General features: G+C 47.6%; 1 protein-coding gene across 5 annotated transcripts in view; it reads left to right on the top strand.

Annotated features, from left to right (window-relative positions):
- Hnf1b (HNF1 homeobox B) overlaps positions 1-21,217 on the top strand; it is a 53,306-nt gene extending 32,089 nt beyond the window's left edge. For 3 of the 5 annotated variants that reach the window (XM_048446677.3, XM_048446675.3, XM_048446679.3), the window contains exons 6-9: positions 5,409-5,544; positions 9,459-9,653; positions 12,220-12,338; positions 20,289-21,217. In XM_048446677.3, coding sequence (XP_048302634.2) covers positions 5,409-5,544; positions 9,459-9,653; positions 12,220-12,338; positions 20,289-20,309 — 471 coding nt within the window. In that variant the 3' untranslated portion in view covers positions 20,310-21,217. The remainder of the gene's footprint in view (positions 1-5,408; positions 5,545-9,458; positions 9,654-12,219; positions 12,339-20,288) is intronic. The other 2 variants (XM_048446678.3, XM_048446676.3) reach the window with 1 other exon arrangement.
- The last annotated feature ends 486 nt before the right edge of the window (positions 21,218-21,703 follow it).

The raw sequence follows: 21,703 nt of genomic DNA, 5'->3' as shown, positions 1-21,703 counted from the left end.
AATGTTCATTCATCCTTCCCTCCAAGGCCTCCAAAACCAGACTTCTTTTTTAAACCCAGAGAGCACCTCACTTTGAAACAAGCCCCAGACTCCTTTCCCAACTCCTTTGGTTCTGATGAGGGCAGAATCTGGTTATAGTGGATGACAAGAGATGGGAGAAACTTCCTGAACTGAGGGAGAGGGAGGACTTGATGGCAGGTGCGTGCGTGTGTGTGTGTGTGTGTGTGTGTGTGTGTGTGTGTGCCTGAAGTAAGGAACGGTGACTCTGAAGGTACAATGACCCACTTTCAAATCTCAGCTCTGGCACTTCGTCATGGTGCAGCCTTGGGTGAATTACGGAACTGCTTTGGTTCTCTTTTCCTCGCCTATAAAGTGGAGGTAACAGCAATAGTGCTGTGGAGGAAGTGTGATAACATGTATGAAAACACTCAGCATCGTAAATATTTCATGAATGGCAGTGCTGTTACTTCGGTGGCTGTGCCATTTCCTCTGAAGTTTTCTATACCTCTGGCCACAGCCCCACACCCAGATGAACCCTTATCCTATTCAGTAAGGCTCACTTGAATTTCCAAGGGTTCTAATTCTTTTTTTTTTTTTTTTGGTTTTTTTTTTTTGGTTTTTTTGTTTTGTTTTGTTTTTCGAGACAGGGTTTCTCTGTAGCTTTGGAGCCTGTCCTGGAACTAGCTCTTGTAGACCAGGCTGGCCTCGAACTAACAGATTCACCTGCCTCTGCCTCCCAAGTGTATATCGTGCACTCTGATTCCTGTCACCCCCGTCCTCTCTGAACACCTCTTTATACCCAAGCACCACCATCCTAGACCCATTCCCCAATTCATGTCTGGCAACACAGGGGCACGGAAAAGGGCTTTTGAGACAACAAGAGGATTACAACACCAACCATGAGGGTAGGAAATGGAAAACTTTATTCTCTGGGTCACGCTCTGTTTCATGGGAGGGAGGAGCGAGGGTTCCTGACTTCCACGCTGAAGGTGGAGCTGCACACATTCCCGAAAGGTGTCTGCCCACCCCCACCACTGCGTGGCCATGGCCGGTGGGGGCTGGAGGGTGGCAGGGAACACTTGCCATTTTAGTCCTTGGCGTGTGTGCTGTGTAGGCAACACAGGAGGGGTGAGTCACAGCTGATCAAGTCTCCAGCTCCTTGGAAGAAAAACAACTTGAAGGTCCCGGGGGAGGGGGGCTGATCTGGACAACTCCAGTTTCAGGAGACCTGAGCTGGCCTCTAGTGGGAGTCTTTGTAAACAAAAATGATGGGCAACCTGGCAGGAAGCATTTTTCAGCTCTCTTGTGCTCCTCCTCACCCCCTAAGAGAGACCCTTCCTCCCTGCCAACAATTGGTGTCTGCTACCTTCTAAGAGGCATATATAAGTCTTTATGGTCTCTTTTCTCTTTTAATGTTTTTTAACCTTTACTTTTATTTTATGTGAATGGGTATTCTTCCTACACACATGTCTGTGTACCATGTGTGTGTTGGACCCCCTGGGACTGGAGTTACAGATGGTTGTGAGTTGCCAAATAGGTGCTGGAAATTGAACCCAGGTCCTCTGGAAGAGCAGCCAGTGATTTTAATCCCTGAGCCATCTTTCCAGCCTTTATTCTTTATGATTTCTTAACAGTCAATATAAAAATGCAAACAAGTTAGAGTTAAAGCATTACGCAGGCTTCCCCAGAAGAAGAGGTTTGTAGAAGAGGTCTTTACTTCTCAGTGGACCAAGAACTCCTATGTGGGGCTGGAGAGGTGACTCAGTGGTCAAGAAGACCGACTGTTCCTTCAGGGTACTGGAGTTCAATTTCCAGTACCCACACAGTGGCTCACAACTGTCTGTAACCCCAGTTCTATAGGATTTGATGCCATCTTCTGGACTCCACGAGCTCTAGGTGTTCATGTGATGAATGGACATGCATGCAGGCAAAGCATTCATACACAGAGATGATGATGATGATGATGATGATGATGATGATGATGATGATGATGATGATGATGGTGATGATGATGATGATGATTATCTCCCAGGTTCTGGGTTAGGGATGTCTCAGTGGTAGAGGTTCTTTGCCTAGAAGAATGAAGCCCCAAGCACTGAAAAAGTGAAATAAAATACAATTCCATGCCTTATCTTTTAGTGCTTAAAGGTCCTTGGAGTCTCTCTTTGAGCTGTCTTGCTCTTCCTTAAGGCACAGACTACACTGGCCAGGTCCAGACTGCTCCATAAACAGCCTGCAGACATGCTCTTGTGCTTTTCTCAGCATTGCCCTCACTGGGCAGTGTGGACCAGATTGATGATTGACCAAGACAGCACACCTCAATGTTAACAAATATCTCGAAGTTTGTTTGCAGGGACCAGCTTCTCACTTGTTTCCAACACCCTGGTTCATATGTTATGTCACTCTTGCAGGGTGCCCAAACTCGAATCTGTTCTGTTAATGTATAACGAGTGCATCCCAGACCGTGTTTCACCAACGCAAGAGTGGAACATGGCTTAAAAAGAACATGATGAGTTGGAGAGAGCTCAGAGGGTGACACACACGCTGCATAAGCATCAGGAATACACATTACACTGATGAGTGTGTGCTTGAAGTAATACCAAGTGGCAACACACACACACACACACACACACACACACACACAGAGAGAGAGAGAGAGAGAGAGAGAGAGAGAGAGAGAGATTTAAAAAATAAATTAGGCACATGGGCAAGGGAATCCAAATGTGCAGCCTTGGCTCTGACATGTACCAAAGCAGAGTCAAAGAATTGCTTAGCTTCGGTGTTTTCGTTTGCAAAATGGGAGAAATATTACGGTGTGTTAGAGTTGGTGTGGAGATTCCTTACAGCTCTGTTTGAGAGCAGGCCTTCCCCATGCCAAAATAGCAGCCCTAGTTAAGGCTGTAATTTGTGTATGCTGGTTTTTTGGTTTTTAAACCCATGCGCTACTTTGGCAATATTAAGTCGACCTTGGAGGTAGATCACCTGTGTTCAGTTATGGTGCTACTAATTGAGACCTTTCTTTCTTTCTTTCTTCCTTCCTTCCTTTTTATTGAAAAAAAAAATTTAGAGACATTTCTTAAACTCTCTAAATTTCACCTTCTTTTTCTGCAAGATAGGGCTAATAGCCCTAACCTCACATGTTGTAGGCTCATAAAGAAATTACCGTATCAAAGGTATTATATAATCCAGGCTCTCCAAATTGTTGTGTTAAGGGTTATCATGGTATCTTTGGCAACTCTCTGGCTTCCTTCCATCCTGGAAGCAAGCAAAAAGTAATGGTTACTTCTTAGAGTGGGAAGTCACCTGACCAAGGCTGCCAAGCACAGTAAGTAGATGAGACTGAAAATCTAGCAAAACTTAACTTGAACTTGGGTTCCCTTGCTTACTGTTCAGTGACATACAGCTCATCTATATGTCTCTTCTGGGTCAGTTTCTTAATATGTGACCCAGGGACAAAAGTCATAATGTTTGTACTGTTTGTGCCATTATGAACTGAGGACTTCTGGGAAAGTGGCTTACAAATAGTAAAGCCACACATAATCATTTTTGTCATTGACACCCACATTTCTGTGGTACCCTCAAACTGAAGTGCTGAGGGGCATGGCCTGGACTCCTCCACTGGCTTTCCCCTCAAGACCATATTACACAAGGGATTTGGTCTGAGGGCAGGCCACAATTTCTTTCTTTCTTTTTTTTTTTTTTTATGACTCTGACATTTTGAAAAACAAGTCCAGCAAACAGGCTGGTTCTCTCTTGTTTGATGTGGTCAAAATTCCTTATTGGTCATGTGACCTCTAACTCATTTCTTGATGTTCATTTTAAAAACACAAACAAACCTATTTAAGATCCCACCCACCCCCTACCTTCCTTTTTCAAGTTAACCTTGGAAAGTGTTGGGTTGACCAGAAGGACGGGATGGGAGCTCTCTCTTTCCAGGTACTAGTGTAAGAGACTGAGAGTCTACAGGACTCCAGGGAACAGGAAGATGTCAATGAGGGAGCTGCATGTGTGATGGACCCTCTTCAGGTTTCCGGGTGCTCTCAGTGATACCTGAGTCTGCTTAAAATGAGAGAAGGTCTTTTTTTAAGAAAAAAATAGAGCTGGGTGGTGGTGGCTCACACTTTTAATACCAGCACTCAGAAAGCAGAGGCAAGCAGATCTCTGTGAGTTTGAGGGCCAGTCTGGTGTACAGAGTGAGTTCCAGGACAACCAGGACTATGCAGAAAAACCTTGTCTCAAAAGTACAAAAATTAGAAGTTATTTCAAAACTATGAATGGTAAATTACTTTGAAAAAGTCTGCATATCAAGCTGATTTTTATGTGTGATTATAAGAGGAGAGGACATTCGAAATATTTTTGATTAATATCAGGATCAAAACAACACATTTTTCACAGTGGTTTTTATTTAGTACTATTGAGAAAGTTCCAGCCAGTGGGCTAATAGACACCATTGTTAAAGCAAGGGTGAGCCCGGGGTAGGATTTGATACATTTTTACAACTATACACCAGGAAAGATGAAAAATAGGAAAAGAGATTAGCCGGGACAAATAAAAGAATTAAATACTGCAGTCATAGACAAATACACATGCAAGAACTGGCCCGCTTCACCTATGAATCTGCCGTTAAAATGTGATGGTGAAACACAGAGGAGATGGGTTTAGTTGTCCTTAGTCGCGTCAGCGCTTTGATTGAAGACGGAGGAGGAGGGAGGAAGGAGGGGGAGCAATTTTCAAGTATGGTGAAGATTTGGGGGGAAAAGAAAAATCTTAACTCCTCATACTCTTAGTAATTAGTTACTAAGAGGCAGAAGGAGATTCTCGTATAAAATAGGTTAAAAATGGTTCGCAGGGTAGACTGACCCTACTTGAAGAACAGGTGGGCGTACCATTTCCGAGCTTCAGGGTCTCAGACAGGATGCATATCTACTCTTGGTCTCAGTTTTTCATTTGGGAAATGGGCATGTCAGAACTCTTAGGACTGCAGTGAGCTGATGTATGACCAGGGAGCACTCTGTGCTCCTTCCTGGTTCCTAGTCTACCCTCACTGGGGAGTCCTGGGGCATTGCCTTTTTTATTTTTAGCAGTCACCTATCTCTAGCATCAATCACATAAAAGGAAGGACATCAGGACGGAGGGCACCTGAATAGTGAGCAGGTGACAGTCATGTAACACATGAACAGAAGGACTTGTCAATCAAGCTGGCACCTCAAAGAATGGACAGATACCATGGCCATGAGGACAGAGCCCCGACTGTTACTGTCCTCCCCTCCACTTCTAGGACGGAGTCTGCCCCACTGTTTAACTTTGCTTGTTAGGTGAATGGATCAGTTGCTGAGTGGTAGCATTCTGGAAACAGCCCTCCCCTTTGTGGCTTAACCCCACTCATGCTGCCTTTCTTTCTTCTCCAGCAGATCACTGTCTCAGGAGGAGGACTGCCCCCCGTCAGCACCTTGACGAATATCCACAGCCTCTCCCATCACAATCCCCAGCAATCTCAGAACCTCATCATGACCCCCTTGTCTGGAGTCATGGCCATTGCACAGAGTAAGTTCCACTCTTTGTCAATAAACCAACGGGCAGGGAGAAAAATGAAAAGCAAATCAGAACAACAGAAACAGACACAAAGGGCTCCTGTGAGACCCCACCCCCTCCCCTAGAGGATATTTCAGGGTAGGGTGGCTGAGACAGGTGTCACTATCAAGCTGGCCTTCGACCTGCAGCCATCTTCCTGCCTTTGCCTCATGACTGGGGTCACAGACATGCTCAGTTGTACTCAGCACACTTGTAGATTGGATTTTATTTTTTGACTCCTTTCTCTCTCCTCTACCATATCTATCGTACATTTATCCTACAAGAGATATTTTTTAATGGCTTTGAATCCAGGTCACATTTTACTAGTTGTGCAGTTAGTTCAAATTGCTATACTTTCTGGGGTTGGAGTTCCTCATCTATAAAATGAGTTGTTAGCATTATGCAGTGATAAGGAATATAGACACGCTTGTAAATCTAGAAAGCAAGACCTCTCATAACTTTGGCTTGAACGTTTGTTTTCTGTTCATTCCTAACCCTGTGTATTGTCTTGTGGGGTTGGTGAAGATGGAGCAAGGCTTTGATGGGTTTCTGAAGAAGTCCTTTCATGTCATAGACAAGTCCTGTAAAAATACAGAGGACCCAAAAAGGGTCACTGACTGAGCTTTCTAAATTTTAAAGAGAAGTAGATTGTTTAACACATGCCTGAAGGTGGGTGGTGGGTGAGGTCCCTTTAGCTCCAGGAGGCTCTGTTCTGCACCCAGCCTTACTCCCTCAGAGGTGAGCCATCGCCGGCTGTGGGAAGGCAGGCTGTCTTAGAGGTTTTGGACGTTTTTCAGCTTCACTGTCACTGAATATCTGAAGGTTTAAACATTTTTCTGCTTCACTGTGACCACTCAGGCAAAGCCACTGTTTCTCAGAATCATCGTTGTGACCTGAGCTCTTCCTCAGATGGATCCAGAGATTCCTGAAGGTGGCATGTTGGTTAATTTTTCAACTTTGCACTGCCCCGTGGTCCAGGGCCCCATGCGGATTGCTTCCTTGTCTTGTTCCTGCATTTTGCTTCCCTCCCTTCCTGTCTCCTAAGAACTGGAATGGTATAAGAGAATGGCTTAGGCCTCCTCTGAGGGCAGAGATGGCAGGGACCATTGAAAGCACAGGAATTTATTGAATGACTTTGTGGAGCTCTCACCCTGTCCTTAGCTGCTGGAAAGAACTACACTCAGCATTTCCTTTTGCAGAAAGGAAATGGGAATAAAGAAATCTTTAGGGGATTTATGAAGTTACAAGTTACTTCAGAGTCACTTCCATTTCGCTGGCCCTCTGGTACATGGGCTACTACAGCAACCAGACTAACACCAGGACTTGGATGAAGAATGAGATTCTGGCTGGGTGGTGGTGGCGCATGTCTTTAATCCCAGCACTTGGAGGCAGAGGCAAGTGGATCTCTGTGAGTTCCAGGTCAGACTGATCTACAAGAGCTAGTTCCAGGACAGGCTCCAAAGCTACACAGAGAAACCCTGTCTCAGCAGGGAGCTGGGGAATGAGATGCCTAAACCCAGCTCACTTATCTTCCTGAAGAGTTCATGGGGTTGGGGGAGATGACTCAGCAGGTAAAAGTGCTTGTATGCCACCAAGTCTGGTGACCTGAGTTTAATCCCCAGAACCCACCTAAAGGTGGAAAGAGAGAACCGACTCCTGCAAGTTGTCCTCTGACCTATACAGGTACATGCCTGTACACACACGCGTGCGCACACACACACACACACACACACACACACACTACAAAAGGAAAAAGGCCTGTGGGTGAGCTACCCTTTTCTGTATTTCTTCAAACGAAATAATACACAAATTGCCCCACTTCCTTTCTTCCCATACCAAGCATTGACTAAGACACACCCTCAACTGTATTAACTTAGGTGTTGTCTGAACTACAGCTTTGCCTAGGGCCATGCTGAATTTTCCACATTTGTTCTCCCCATCCTGTGCACCCATGCATCTCAACCTCCTCACAGTGTCTCCTGCAGCATGCGGACAGGGTGCACACTGACCTCAGGTACAGGTGCGCATGTGCACTGGGCTTGACAGAGCATAAAGAAGGGTGAGGATTGCCAGGAAGTTTGGCTGAGACCCAGTCAATCAGAGAGCGGTTTCTTGTTTTCTCGTGTGTACCGGTAGTGGTGGGGGCTCTCTTAGCACTGAGGGACTCTGGACAAGTGGCTTGTCACCGCCAAATCCTCATCTTTGCTCCTTCTGGATGAAAATGGCCACGAGTCATGCACAATGGGTGAGCTAGGATGACACAGAGGTTCTCGGACCTGGACCAGAAATACAATGGGATCTCAGACTGTCTGTCGAAAATGAGATTCTTGGACCCCACCTCTGCAGGTTTTGATGGGGCTCAAGAATGTTTATTTCTTGAAGAGGTCTTCCTGGGTGGGTCTGAGGCTCAGGCGTGTATCTGAACTGTGCTCTCCAATGCCATCCAGTCTAGATGGGTTAATATTCTTTTCTGGGCAGAGATTTCTCTATGAGAGTAGTGGGCATGGGATCCTGGATAAACAGAATTCATAGGATTTCCTGGAAGACATCAGTAGGCCATCAGTAAGAGGAGGAAAATTGAAATAGAGTATCGGGATGTCAGGCGAGATGCACACTTAGGGAAAAGCTGAGTCCCCCAAGGAGGTAACATTCTAGTGATAGTCTAAGGCTGATCAGAAGCCCCCCACCCGTCAAGTCCCACCCAGGGGAGCCAGGAAGAGGGTTATCTGTTCTTCCTTTCTGCTCAAGGGTCTTGCCCTTTAACTTTCTGATAACAGTATCTGCTAGAGCTCCAAGTGGGCAATTGTTGAAGACTTTGTGCTGTCTCCCTAGAGGACTTCCCACAATACCGCTTGCTTACACTCTCAGAGTGTTCTCCCTTGCAGGAAAGCTCTCCAGATCTCCCCTCTGCACTTACCTACAACCGGCCCTCTTCTGGATCCCCTCTTTATCACATCCCCCACCCCTGAATCCCAGAAAGCAAGGACTAAGGGACATTGGCCACTCATGAACAGAGACTAGGGGATCGTCTCTGCTCATCCTCTGGCCTCTACTCTGATCCTATCTCATCTTCCCCAGGGTCAGACCAGGTAGCAACTAGAGCATGGAGACAAGGAGACCCAGGCCTTGCAGTGGTGGCTGGGGTTCAAAGGAAGTCTTGGGATGCGGGCCTGATATCAGAACATAGAGGTGGTCCCCCTGTCCCCAGAACAGAAAGAAGGCCAGCCCTACTGTCACATCGTTGACTTACTGCTTCCTTCTCCAACCTAGTTCTTTGGGTACCAAAAGCTCTAGCTCTACTTCACAGTCAGGCTGCGTTCTTTTGTGTTCTTCCTCTCTCTGCGACTGTCAACAGAGCCAGTTCAACCTCTTCCAGGGGCCTTGCGGGCTCTGTTGTGCATCCTCAGACTCAGTCCTTCTGGGCCTGTGGAAACCTGAGGTTGTGGGAGTGGAGGAGGGGAATGGGAAGGGGGATCCGTGGAGGCAGAAGGGGCTGCTGCATACTGCTGCCCCCTATTGGAAGGACAGGTCTGGGTGATAAGCCATACCCAAAAGTAGACATCCTTAACTATGCCAGAGGACACCAGGGCAGACTTCTCATAGTCCAGCATGGATGGAGCCGGCAAACAAAGTCAGCTCTCCCGGGATTCTGGTGACCTCAAAGGAGCTGAATTTGGGAGGTCATCCGGTGATTTGGAGAGACCCTCAGGTTTTCGAAGCTTCTATCTTTTGGGTCTCGGCTCCCTTGTTTGTAAAGTCATTTTCCGTGCAGTCTCTTCCTTCACAGGCTCCGCCCAGTGACATGCACACTGAGCAGGGCGAGGCCCCGTCATCACATCTGTTCATCCCTGGTGTACCACTCTGACTCTTCTCCCTTGCTCCTGCAGGCCTCAACACCTCCCAAGCCCAGAGTGTTCCAGTCATCAACAGTGTGGCCAGCAGCCTGGCAGCCCTCCAGCCTGTTCAGTTCTCCCAACAGCTGCACAGCCCTCACCAGCAGCCTCTCATGCAGCAGAGCCCAGGCAGCCACATGTCCCAGCAGCCCTTCATGGCTGCGGTGACTCAGCTACAGAACTCGCACAGTAAGGACACAAGCGTGCCGGGGTTGGAAGTTTCTTGGAGGATTACTGGCTCAGCTTTTGGGGTGTCGTTCTTGCTTTTCTGCCCTCTTTCCTGGCCCCAAGACTCCAAGTGGGGGAAGTTTGCAGAGGAAAACCATCAAAGGGGCATTGGCAAAGCACGTGGAATAGTTTCCCATCCCAGCCCCTTGAGAAATCTCACCAATCAGCCTCAGCACGCTTTCTAAGCATCACCTTTGCTGCCGTCCCTTGATGGTCACAGTCAGCCTGCAACTTGTGATCTATTTGCCTCTCTGAAACAGATGAATTTTCTGGAGTCTTAAGTGCCCATAGCCTACAAACTCTGGAAATCTCTAATGGAAAGCCATGAAGCTTGGGGTGGAGATAAAGTTTGGTGCTAGAGCATGCACCTAACAGGCATGAGGCTCTCAGTTCAATCCCTGCACTGAGGACAAAACAGACAAGGGCTAGAGAGACAGCGCAGTCAGTAAAGCACTTGTTGAACGAGCATGAGAATCTGAGCTTGGATTTCTAGGACCCACATCAAAAATCTGGATGTGGTGACATGGGCCTCCAGTCCCAGCTCCAGGGGGTGGGGACAGATAGATCTCTGGGGGCTCGCTGGCCAACAGTTTAGCATACTTGATGAATTCAGGCCAGTGGAAGATCCTGTCTCAAAAAACAGCACAGATCACACCAGAGGAGCAACAACTAAGATCATCCTCTGACCTACATATACATGCATGCAGGTAGGCACACACACCCATATATTCATGTGTACCTACGCATACATGAACGTGTATACAACATAAAAACCAAACATGGAAAATATCACCTGTTCTCTACCAAGTCAAGGAGCACCAGAGTCTCTACCCTTTGCATGGGGGTCCCCACATTCAGCTTTTATGCTTTCCTGTATTTACCTATCCGTGTCTTTCATCCTGACCCCAGGCCTTCCACTATTCTGGCCAAGTCTGGCTATAGCACCAATTTTCAAGTTAAGGAGGGCATTAAAGAAGGGATGGACATCTTGCCTGTTTCAGGAAGTATCTACACTAGACTAGTCTTAAAGAGCTATGTAGCCACCGGCTACTCTGACTCTCATTTTCTTTGTGCATAAAACAGAAATAGTGGCCAGTCTGTAGTGGCACATGTCTTTAATCCCAGCACTCAGGAGGCAGAGGCAGGCAGATCTCTGTGAGTCTGAGGCCAACCTGGTCTACAAGACCTAGTTCCAGGACAGGATCCAAAGCTACAGAAAAAGCCTGTCTCGAAAAACCAAATAAAGAGAGAGAGAGAGAGAGAGAGAGAGAGAGAGAGAGAGAGAGAGAGAGAATGAGAGAGAGAGAGAAATAAAGGAAGAAATAGTGTGGTTATGGAGTAATTATGAACATGAAATAAAAATATGGATGACCTGCCTTTCATAAGCATAAAGTGTTGCAGAAACACGTGTTTACTAAGTCACTCTTAAGAGGCAAGGAGGGCAAAGGGGATCTGAGTTGTTCCTCCAGCTGCTGTGGACACACGGCAGGTCTGAAGTTGAACGGACGACGTGGCTCAGCCTTCTCTCCTTGGGGCTCAGTCCTGCAGGGCTGGTTTTTAAATAGCACCCCACATTCCAATCACATGTCTTTGACTTTTAGAACTCTGCCACAGCCTGCAGTGGAGTCTGGGACTCAGATGTGCCTCATTTGCCTTCCTCTAGGGTCTGGCACTATGTGGCCTGGGTGGTCACCATGACCCATGGGGTCGCTCAGAACCAGTACCTGACTAGCCATAGGACGAGCTCAGGGGGACTAGACCAGGAAATAACCAGAAAACAGTGACCTTCACCTCCATTTCACACTGGAGGCCTCCTTAGTAGGGTTCATGTTTTGGGAACATGCTAGTCCCTCCCACGTGGCCAAGCACCCACCTGCTTTCATTAGCTAGTCAGGTGACCTAGGAGCGACGTGATTCTTATGGATAGCTAGCATGCAGCACGAGGTTCCACACGTGGTAGTCAGTACTAAAACAGCTAAATGGTGAGTCACGTGCTCCTGGAGGTCTTATTTGAGTCGTCTCTCTTTGTTTATCCTTCATATTTCTGTGATGTCATAAGGCTTTGATATCCTTGCAATGAAACAGGAATAGCTCAGAAGGATACCGTTAATCACACGTGCATCTAATTACTGTTGTTAATCAGTCTTCAGCTCGGGGAGGAAGCCTGAAATTTGAATTGTGCAGAAACAGTAAGTGCACACCTAGGCAGTTGCTTCATGTTATCCAGGAGGTGTACTCCATGTGTCCAAGGTCGCTTGTTGATGCTTAGGTGCCGAATAGTTTACCCAAAGTCAGGGAAACAGAAGTGTGCACAAGGTATATATTTAGCTCAAGGCAGCCTAAATATGATTATTTTCCTACAATAGATGTCGTCCTTATCTTCTAAGGGAGGAGACCAAGCTGAGATTAAGTACCTTGAATAAAGAATCAGGATTTCTCCATAGGAGAGACAGGAGGTACAGTGTGGCTTATGGTGGTATCGTGACTGTGTGGCTACATTGACTTTGTCTTCTCTCTGTCTCTCCAGTGTACGCCCATAAACAGGAACCCCCTCAGTATTCCCACACCTCCCGGTTTCCATCTGCGATGGTGGTCACAGATACCAGTAGCATCAATACCCTCACCAGCATGTCTTCCAGTAAACAGGTAATGCCAACAGGATGGTGCCAGGGTGTGCGTGTGTGTGTGTGTTCATATGATGACTATGACTGTCAAGGTACCAATGGAGTGAGTATATACTCAGTCACGGTTTCATTCTTGTGAGATTCTTCTTCAGTCACCTGCTAAAGAGAACCCCAGAGGTCAGAGGGCAAAACAGATGGGCCCCAGGTCAAAAAGGCTTATTGCTCCCCAACAAGAGTATTAAAGGAAGACTGGAGTGGGATGAGTCAGTGGAGTCCGGATGACATAGTGCTGTTAGACACTGGAATTGAGCATTCCTGACTGGGATGGTTGATGGTCCATAGAAAGGGTTTTTCCAGGAGGGGATGGGAAGGTCAGGATGTCTGTGAGTTACCAGCTTTGCAGAGATGATCAATGGGAAAAGAGAAAGGTGGATGGGGCCTTGGGGCTGATTCTCTTGGTCTAGGACCCATACTGCCCCCAGGCTATAAGCCCCAGGACTAACCTAATTGTGCCACCCTTTGAGAACTCCCCAGTAGACAGTGTGACTTTTTCAGAGGTCTGTGCCCATTCCATGGTTTATTAAGAAACTCAAATTCAACTTCCTGGTGCACAGAAAGTGGGGAGATCTGGCAGCTTAGTCACTGCCTCAGAGGATGAGTAATCCCCACCTCCCAAAGAGGGGACAGAGTAATACAGACAGCGAGCCAACAGGGAGGGCTGTCACTCAGACAACTGGACAGGACACTGAGAACCAGAAAACAGGACAAGATGTCTGAACACAGTTGTGGATTCCAGAGTAACACAATAAGACCTTTCAGCAGCCAGGATCTATGTACTGTGGGAACTGTGTGGCCTCTATCGATTGCTAGATAAGGAGATGACAACCTTGAACTTCATGTCAGAAGCACCCATCAAGGTTTGATCTTGTTGATCGGCTTCCCCCATCCCTGAGTCACACCTCACCCACTGCTACAAGCTCCCGATCAGATTCTTTCATGGGCTCAGGAGTCTTGACTCATCTTCTTCTGGCCCTAGAGCAGTGGTTCTCAATCTGTGGGTCACAACCCTTTTGGAGGATAAGGATTCTTTTCACAGGGACTGCTTATCAGATATCCCGCATCTCAGATATTTACATGACGATTCATAACAGTAGCAAAGTTAGTTACGAAGTAGTAATGAAATAATCTTATGGTTGGGGGGGTCACTATAATATGAGGAATTGTAGTAAAGGGTCATGGCAATAGGAAAGTTGGGAACCACTGCCCCAGAGTGAAATAGGGCAGGCTCTACTGCTTTATTTGAGCTTTAATTTCTTCATCTTGAAAATGACAGTTGTGCCTTCTACTTGTTTCAAGGATTTGGAGAGGTCGTGTATATTAAGTGCCTGGCATATCTTGAACGCCAAACACATGGTTTGGGTTGCTGGGCTCCAAAATTGGAAGTAGAAGGAGAGGTGTGTGGGACCCTCTCTACCACTCTTCTCTCACCTAATAGACGATTAAAAGACAACCCTCCGCTGCCCTGCCCTTCGACTCTTGACTCCCGTGCCATTTCCCACTCTTTGTAGCCATCAGGGAGAACATTTATCTGTGCTCACCAATCCCATCGGGGGGCAGCCAGGCGCAGCAGCCCTCCTTGGGAATGCCTTCCTCTTTTAAAGGGTTATCCATCCATCTACCGCTTGGGCAGCCCTAGACAGGGCGGTAATTAGTTATCCCTGTCTTTCCCACATTGACTTTGATGCTTGCTTGTTGTAACGAGTCCTCTGGATTCAGGAAATAGTCTCTTAACCTGCTTCAAGAAGCTCCCAGAGATGCTGCCATCACCCCCACGTGACTTCTGCCCTACACTGGGCAGAGTGGCTAGTCAACCTTGAAGCTGCCTGAGCAGCTTCCTTGATCTATTATGAAGTTGTCTCTATAGTCCAGAATGTCTCACAAGTGGCCACACCCTCATCTCTGCATCACTGAAGATGCTTATAATACTAATAAGAATTATTTAAAAATTCCCAGGTGGCCATGATGGTACATGCTTGTAATAGCAGGACACAGGAAGCTGAGGCAAGAGGAGCATTGTCTCAAAAGAAAAATGTAATGCTTTATAGTTTATACCTCTCTCTGGTGAATATCATCATTTTCGTCCAATTGTGGTCTTCTGAGTTCAGAGACATATGCTGAAACCCAGAGTGGAAAGTGACCTGCCCAAGGTCATGCAGATGAACTTAGCCCCCAGACTTCAGGTTTTGATCCCAAATCCTGAACTCTTTCTATTTAAACGCCTACACTCTCTCCTGCATGGCAGTCGTCAATGCTTTTGTTGTTGTAAGTGTAGAACCAGGGGGAAAACGAAGCATGTGTGCTAAGTTCCAAACAGAAAACTTCCTTAGAACCAAAGCAGCAGGAAGAACAGAAGAGGGTAGACTGAAGCCACACCCCTCTTCCCGAGGCACCAGGGACACGGGCAGCTTTTGTTCTTTCTCTGTGAGCAGTCAGCGTTCTCGTCAGGGAGCGCTGACAGAAGAAGGACTATAGAAGGAGAGAGATGGCTTCAAAACCATTGCTAGGTGTTAGAGCATGTGAGATAGGTGGGAGAAAATGGGTCCTGGGCCAAGTATGTTCCAGGGACGCCAGTTTAAACAGAGCCTGCTGGGAAGGGCTTCTCAGAACAGTCCACGTGCTGGTATGTGTGTGGAACCAGCAACTAGTGCCTGCCGTGGCTGGGCCATGGAGATACACCCTGGACCGTGCTGTTTTACAGGCATTGTATGGTGGCAGGAAAAGCCAGGACACCTGAGTTAATTCAGACTCCACCAACCCCACCGTGCGAGCTTGGGCAGCTTTCCCCCACTAAGACTGCTAAGACTGTTGCTTGCTTTATAAATGGGGACGCTCTACCCTGTCTCACAAGTGCCTAACAGGGTGTCAGGGCATAGTCAAGAGCAAAGGGAAGCTCCCTTTCTGTCCTTCTTCTGTCTGTGCTCCTTTATGAACCCATTGTCTCTCCCTTCTGACTTCTTCAGCATCCTCCTCAGTGTTTGGTCTCTGTGTGGTTATAGGAGGCTCTGGCACCTCTGTCCCGAAGGCTCATTGTCTTGGGTCTAGGCTCCAGATCAGTTTTCCTTGCTGCTAAATTGGGCCATGGTGCATGTTCAGTGGATAGATGGATCAATCGATAAATGAGGGGATGGATTTAGAACTGGTACTTTTTAGTACCTTCAATTTCCAACAAACATTCAAGCTACTGTTCTACCTAATAATGTTCACATATTATCTGCCTAACTCTCCTACTCCTGCCAGGTAGATATTTTTATGCAGAAATCCAAGGCTCAAAGATGAAGAGGGAGATGAATAATGTCACACAATTGTAAACTCCACAGCTCTCACCTCCCACGATCTCTCTCTCTCTCTCTCTCTCTCTCTCTCTCTCTCTCTCTCTCTTTCTCTCTCTCTCTCTCTCTTCCTTCCCTCCTTCCTTCCTTTTGAGTTGATGATTTGAGTGCTTTGGGTAGCCTCTGAAGCAATTGCTGCTTCCCTGGAAGATGGAAAAGAGCATGTTTCCGTGTTAGCAGAAGGGGAACAGTGATCGGGAACCCAGATCCAAGGGGAAGGATCTTTGGTTGGCTTGAAACTCACTGCATAAACAAGCCTGGCATCAGTTTTGCGGTGATATTCCTTCCTCTGCTTCCCAAATGCTGTTTACAACCATGTGCTGCCGTACTTGGCTTCTGATAGCTATGCATGCTTGAGCACCATACTAATGGTGCAGGGTTGTGCATGTGCAAGGAAGGCTAAATCTAGACTGTGAACTTGTAGCTGTCAGATTCTGGTACTTACTGTTGGTACTACAGACCTGCCTCGGGGTCCTCCAGGATGGAGTTTCAGGAATCATTGGCTGCCACGAGTCCTTCTGTAGCTCCTGCCATTTGTCCTTCCCAGAGAATTTGTCTCTTCCTCTTCACCTGTCGGGTGTTGTGAGTTATGTTCTGAGAGGGTTTGTGTCTGGGCTCCTGTATAGCAGAAACTACACAAGAAATGACTTCAGTCACAACCAGAGTGTGCGGGCTGTGAGCTGACTCCTGCTCCCTTAGCTCTCTCCACCCATCCTTTCACTTCCTAGTTTACGGAGAGGTCAAGAGAAGCCCGGGAGGTGCTGACAAGAGAAAGTGGGCTGCTGCTTCATGTTGAGTCCTCTGCAGCTGACTCTTCTTGTCAGTCATTCTTCATCATTGGGGTGAGGAAAGCAAGATGGTCTGATGGCTAGCAATGCTAAGCCTGGGACCTGGCCACACCAAGACTCAAAACTCTACCTTCTATCCATATGCCCTTGGGGAATATGCCAAGCCTCAGTTTCCTTCTGTATACAATGAAATCTCTTTCATGGGATCATTGCAAGGGCTGATTGCAAGAAGTCTCCAGTAGAATATATCCCTCTGTGTTTGACCCAAGGGAACATTCAGTCCATGGAATCTTTCTGATTCAGAGCATCAGAAAGAGGTTTACAAATGACCAAGAACAATTATTTTCCCCTATAGTCTCACTCAGATTTTTTTCATAAAGCTGTATCTATTTTTGTTTTATGTGTTAGTGTTTTGCCTATGTGTATCTGTGCTCCATGTACATGTAGTGCCCAAGGACACCAGAAAGAGGTGTTGAGTTCCCTGGGACTGGAGCCCTAAGTGCCATGCCATACGGGTGCTGGGAACTGAACTCCAGTCCTTTGTAAGAGCAGCAAGTGCTCCTAACCTCTGAAGCTGATGCTCTGCACCACTCCCATGGGTGCCAACTTAGCCCAAGCTCAGGCTTCTCGTGTCTCTAGCTGATCTCTTTCAATGGCCCTTGACTGCCACTTCTGCTCTTCCACACAACACTGTGGTTTGACTGCAGCAGCCAGAGTGATCCCTTCAAGAGAAAAATCAAGCTTGTGCCTCCCCTGTCAAAGCTCCCCAATAGCTTTCCATAGCAACCAAATGAAGAGGAGAGGTACAAGCTCTGTGTGATCAGTCTGCTGCTGTTGCTGCTGCTGCTGCTGCTGCTGTTGCTGCTGCTGCTATCATCTCCATACTTCTTCTGGCTCCTCCTTTGTTCACTGAAACAAGGGACTCACAACAGTCAACAAGTGATCACACTCAGTATTGTGCATTTGTCCTCATCTGCCTGGAACACACTTTGTGGGACTTGACATGCTTGTTCTTTCATTTAATTCAGTTCATGTGTCACCGCCTCCCTCAATGAGTCCTCCTTTCCCTCAAGTCAGCCTAACTTACCAGGCTTGTTTTCGGAAGAGTATTCCTCTCCACCTAAGAGCTGGTGACTTTAGTGGCATATTGTTCAAACTCACTAGAATGTAACCTGTATGAGATGCTAGGCCGGTCCTGTTCACAGTTGCACACCCTGGACACACAGCAGGCACTCAGCAAATGGATTGAATGGATAAATAACAGCCACCTACTTCAGAGCATAGACAGAGCCAGCAGGATGGCTCAGCAGGTAAAGACAAGTGATCTGAGTAGATCCCCAGCACCTGTGCGGCGGACAGGGAGAACTGACTTTTGCAAGGCATCCTCTGACCTCCACACACAAGCTGTGGCATGTGCAAGCCTGTGCCCTTGCCGTAAATGAATGCTAAAAACTGATGCAAGATAGAAGGCTGTGTAAGCAAAGCCTAAGCAGTGTCTGCACACAGTGGAACTGCAGCATGCTTTAGCTACCGCCATTATGTAACAAAGCCTCAGGGAATGAAGTCTCAGCCACCACACCTTTCAGACAGAGGGCCATACAGTGATCCTCTGAGCCGGGAGCCCCCCATGAAACTGGGTGTGCTAGGACCCCAGCGCACACCTTATCAGATGTTTATGTTTAGACTCCGAGGGGAGCAAATAATTCCAGTTCCCTTGACAACATTTAGGGCTCTGCCACCATTTTATTATGTGAGCAAACATCTGATAGCTGGGAAGTCCACCCTAATGACAGGCCATAGGGTCTCACTGGCGTCTCCTTATCTGCTCTTCTTGTTTGCTCTTCTGCTGAAACCTGCGAGGTCACGAGCCATTTTCTCTCTCTTCCACCTGAAATCTGAAAATTGGAAGGAAAAGGGGAGGGGCTGATATTGGGAAGTAAAGAGACTCGAGAGTGGGGGTGGGCAGAGGCAAGAAGAGGAGGCGAAGGGTATCGGTGGGATCCTAACCGAGGCCTCAAGAATGTGGGAAGACCAGAAACCCAGCTCCTGACGCAAATGCATAGCTCAGGCCCACTCTTAGGAGCCCTCAAGAGCAGCAAAAGTAGAGGAAGGGGCCCATCCTGGACGTTATTAATAATGACCACACAAACACCATGGAGGCAACATCACCTGTACTAATGCAACCAAGCCCACTGTAGCTTTCCTTCTATAGAGGAAGAAACTGAAGCACAAAGACTAATCTGACTGAGAACAAAGGCTAAGCAGAAAGAATGCTCTTAGCTCCCGACACATGCTGGAGGTCACTCAAAACCAACCTGAGGCTTGGTTCCAGTCTTCCCGGTTCTGAACCACTGGGCCAGTCCAGCTTACACTGAACCTTGATTTTTCTAAATCTGTCATGACATTGCGATGACCTCATGGGGCCATAGCTGAGAGCCCTGATTAGTAAGAAAATAAAGGGATATTAGTAAGAAAATAAAGGGCTGTGTTTATATGGGTTCACGGGTGTGATGCGTGTATGTTTGAAGGGAGCATCTTACGAAAACAAGCCACTAGGCCGAAAGGAAACCTTCAATGCTAACAAAAGTAAAAGGGTGGGAAGGAAAGGGAGGAGAAACATGAGTCTGAAAGAGGAGCCCTGCTTTTCTGAAATAATCGCAGGGGAGCCCTGGGCTCTGGAAGGGGAGGCTGCCTCACATGGGTCCTGTGGCTCCTCCCAGAGGGTGGCTCCAGACATTTTGAGGTCTCCTTCCCTGGCTCTTCCAGATGTGTGGCATCAAACACCATCAGCCCTTGACTTCTTTTCCTAATGGTAACAGCCCTTAAAGGTTCTTTCTATTTTAATTAATTTATTTTTATTTCGCATGGCCTCATTTGCCTGCCTGTATGTCTGTGTGACGTTTCGGATCACCTGAATCTGGAGCTACAGGCAGTTATGAGCTGCCATGTGGGTGCTGGGAGTTGAACCCAAGTTCTCTGGAAGAGCAGCCAGTGCTCTTAACTGCTCAACCATCTCTCTAGCCCCATCCTAGAAAGTTCTTAGGATTTTCAAAGCCCTCTCCCTGGTGGAAACTTTGAGCAGAGGGACATTTTCTCACCCGTTATGGCCTTGTGGCTTCTGGTAGCTCAGCAGTGTGGCAGAGCCTGTGGAGTTCTTAGACATACACACTCCTGGGGCTGGCAAGGTGGTTCAGCTGGTGAAGGAGCTTGCGGCCAAGTCCATCAACCTGAGTTTGATCCTGGAACTCATATATTCGAAGGGGAGTTGTCCTCTGGCCTCCACATGTGCACTGTGAGTGCCTGCACACACAAATAAATCAATGGAAAGGATTTTCAAACTACAAGTGCAAAGTCCTAGGCCTAAGAATTGGAAATGGATCAGTGTTTTCACAGGATCCTTTTCCTGGTTGTTCCATCCAAGTTTGGGAAACAGTGGTTCAGGGTGCTGTTTCTGTTAGCCGTCTTAGGAAGACTTCCACAAGAGGCCATGAGCTCCCAACCCTGCTGCTGTGTGATCTCCCTGAGCACTGTGTAAATGTCATTGTCACAAAACCCCACTTCATGGGTAAGGTCAGCAAATCAGGACTGTTTCAGGGTCTCCAGCAATGCGCTTCTTTCCTCAGAAGTGCCAGGGAAAAGCTTTCCCGCAGAGAGTGTGTTTCAGCAACCCCATTCCAGCCCCCCACCTCCAGGTCCTTTGCTGGCTGAGTTGTGTGTCCACTCCTTTGGAGAAGCTAAACTGATGGCCTGCGTGCACACGGCTAACCCCTTTCTCCTCTCTCTCTTCCCTTGCAGTGCCCACTGCAAGCCTGGTGATACCTACATAACCACCCACTTTGTGTGCAGCAGCGAGGACCCCACTTTCCACACCATCAGGTCTCTCTGGGCAGCTATCCTAGAAAAACTGAGTGACCCGACGAGCACCCGGGAGCCCAGGAGAGGTTCCTGCTTACCTGACACCCTACAGACACCTTGAACAGCCTGCTCTCTCGGGGTGCAGCCTGAAGCCCTGATTCCCTTCTCCGCAGTATTGTCTTGCCGCCTCCCGAGTGCTCGTTTCTCCCAGAGTTGGCTGGTGCACCACGGTGCAACAGGAAGCGAGAAAACCATGGAGTCTACGCTGCAATCCGTCGAACAAACTGATGCAAAAACTTGAATCTGTTACTGAAATGACGAGGAGGACCGAGGAGGACGTGTGCTATTGAACTGAGCCAGACCCTGTAAATACGGACAGACTCCCTCCCCCATCCCAGATGATCTCGAGATTTCTTCTAAAGAAGTAAATTTGTCCAATGCGTGTAAACTATAAACTATTGTAATTAAGTGCAATTTCCCTTCCAGGTATCTCCCCCACCCTGTATATAATACTAAAGTGTCTATCACTTTTCTTTGTAAAGGTCAGAGTTGGAATTCCAAGAGTAACTTGTTCCCTTCCCCCTCCCCATGGGAAAACACCTGCAGTGGGAAATGAATCTCTTCACCACCCCTCCGGCCACAGGGATGGCATACTGTGGATCGGCTGCCAGCTTGCTCTGCTCTGCTGATGTTAAGACACACCTCTGGATCTCTAGAGGAGTGAGACACAGTGGCAGCCTGATGCCCTAGCTTCCTGCAGGCCTGGGGCTCAGCCAGTGGATCTTCCAAGAAATCCCAGGACAAGGGACGCCGTCTGGCTGACAGCCATCTCAGGAAGCCTCCCATTAAAGCAATTTATTTTGTCACTGTGCAGAGTCTCGTGTTTCTCATACCTCTTCCCCTGCTATGGCTTCACCAAAACCCCCTGGCCTGGTCTCTGAGATTCCCCAGTGAGTCCACTGAAAACACTGTGTGTCCGCTGGGCTGGCCTGCACTCGGGTCATCTTCCTCGAGTGTTCGTGTTAGCTTTCTCACACTTCATGTGGGAAACAGTTATTGCACCATCAGACATCACAGCGACAAGGTCATAGAGCCAAGTCTGGGTCACCCGTGGTCCTAAAGACAAAAAGTATAGGGGAGAAAAATGTGGTAGGAAAATTTCTAAAATCTCATTTTAAGCATTAATTCCAGGCTTCTTCCTGCCTTCTTGGCCTCCCATAGGACTGTCTGGGCCCAGAGAAGGGGCTTTTGTGGATGTCAACACCTGCTTGTTCTTCTCTCTATTGAAGATACTAATGAATTTAATGCTGACATGGGAGGAACGATGCCCTGGCCTTGGTTCTGCCACCTCTTCT

This window comes from Myodes glareolus, chromosome 9 (assembly GCF_982192425.1).
Source record: "Myodes glareolus chromosome 9, mMyoGla1.1, whole genome shotgun sequence".
Taxonomy (NCBI): domain Eukaryota; kingdom Metazoa; phylum Chordata; class Mammalia; order Rodentia; family Cricetidae; genus Myodes; species Myodes glareolus.
The sequence above is the reverse complement of the archived record's forward strand: the minus strand, read 5'-3'. Positions and strand labels throughout refer to the sequence as shown.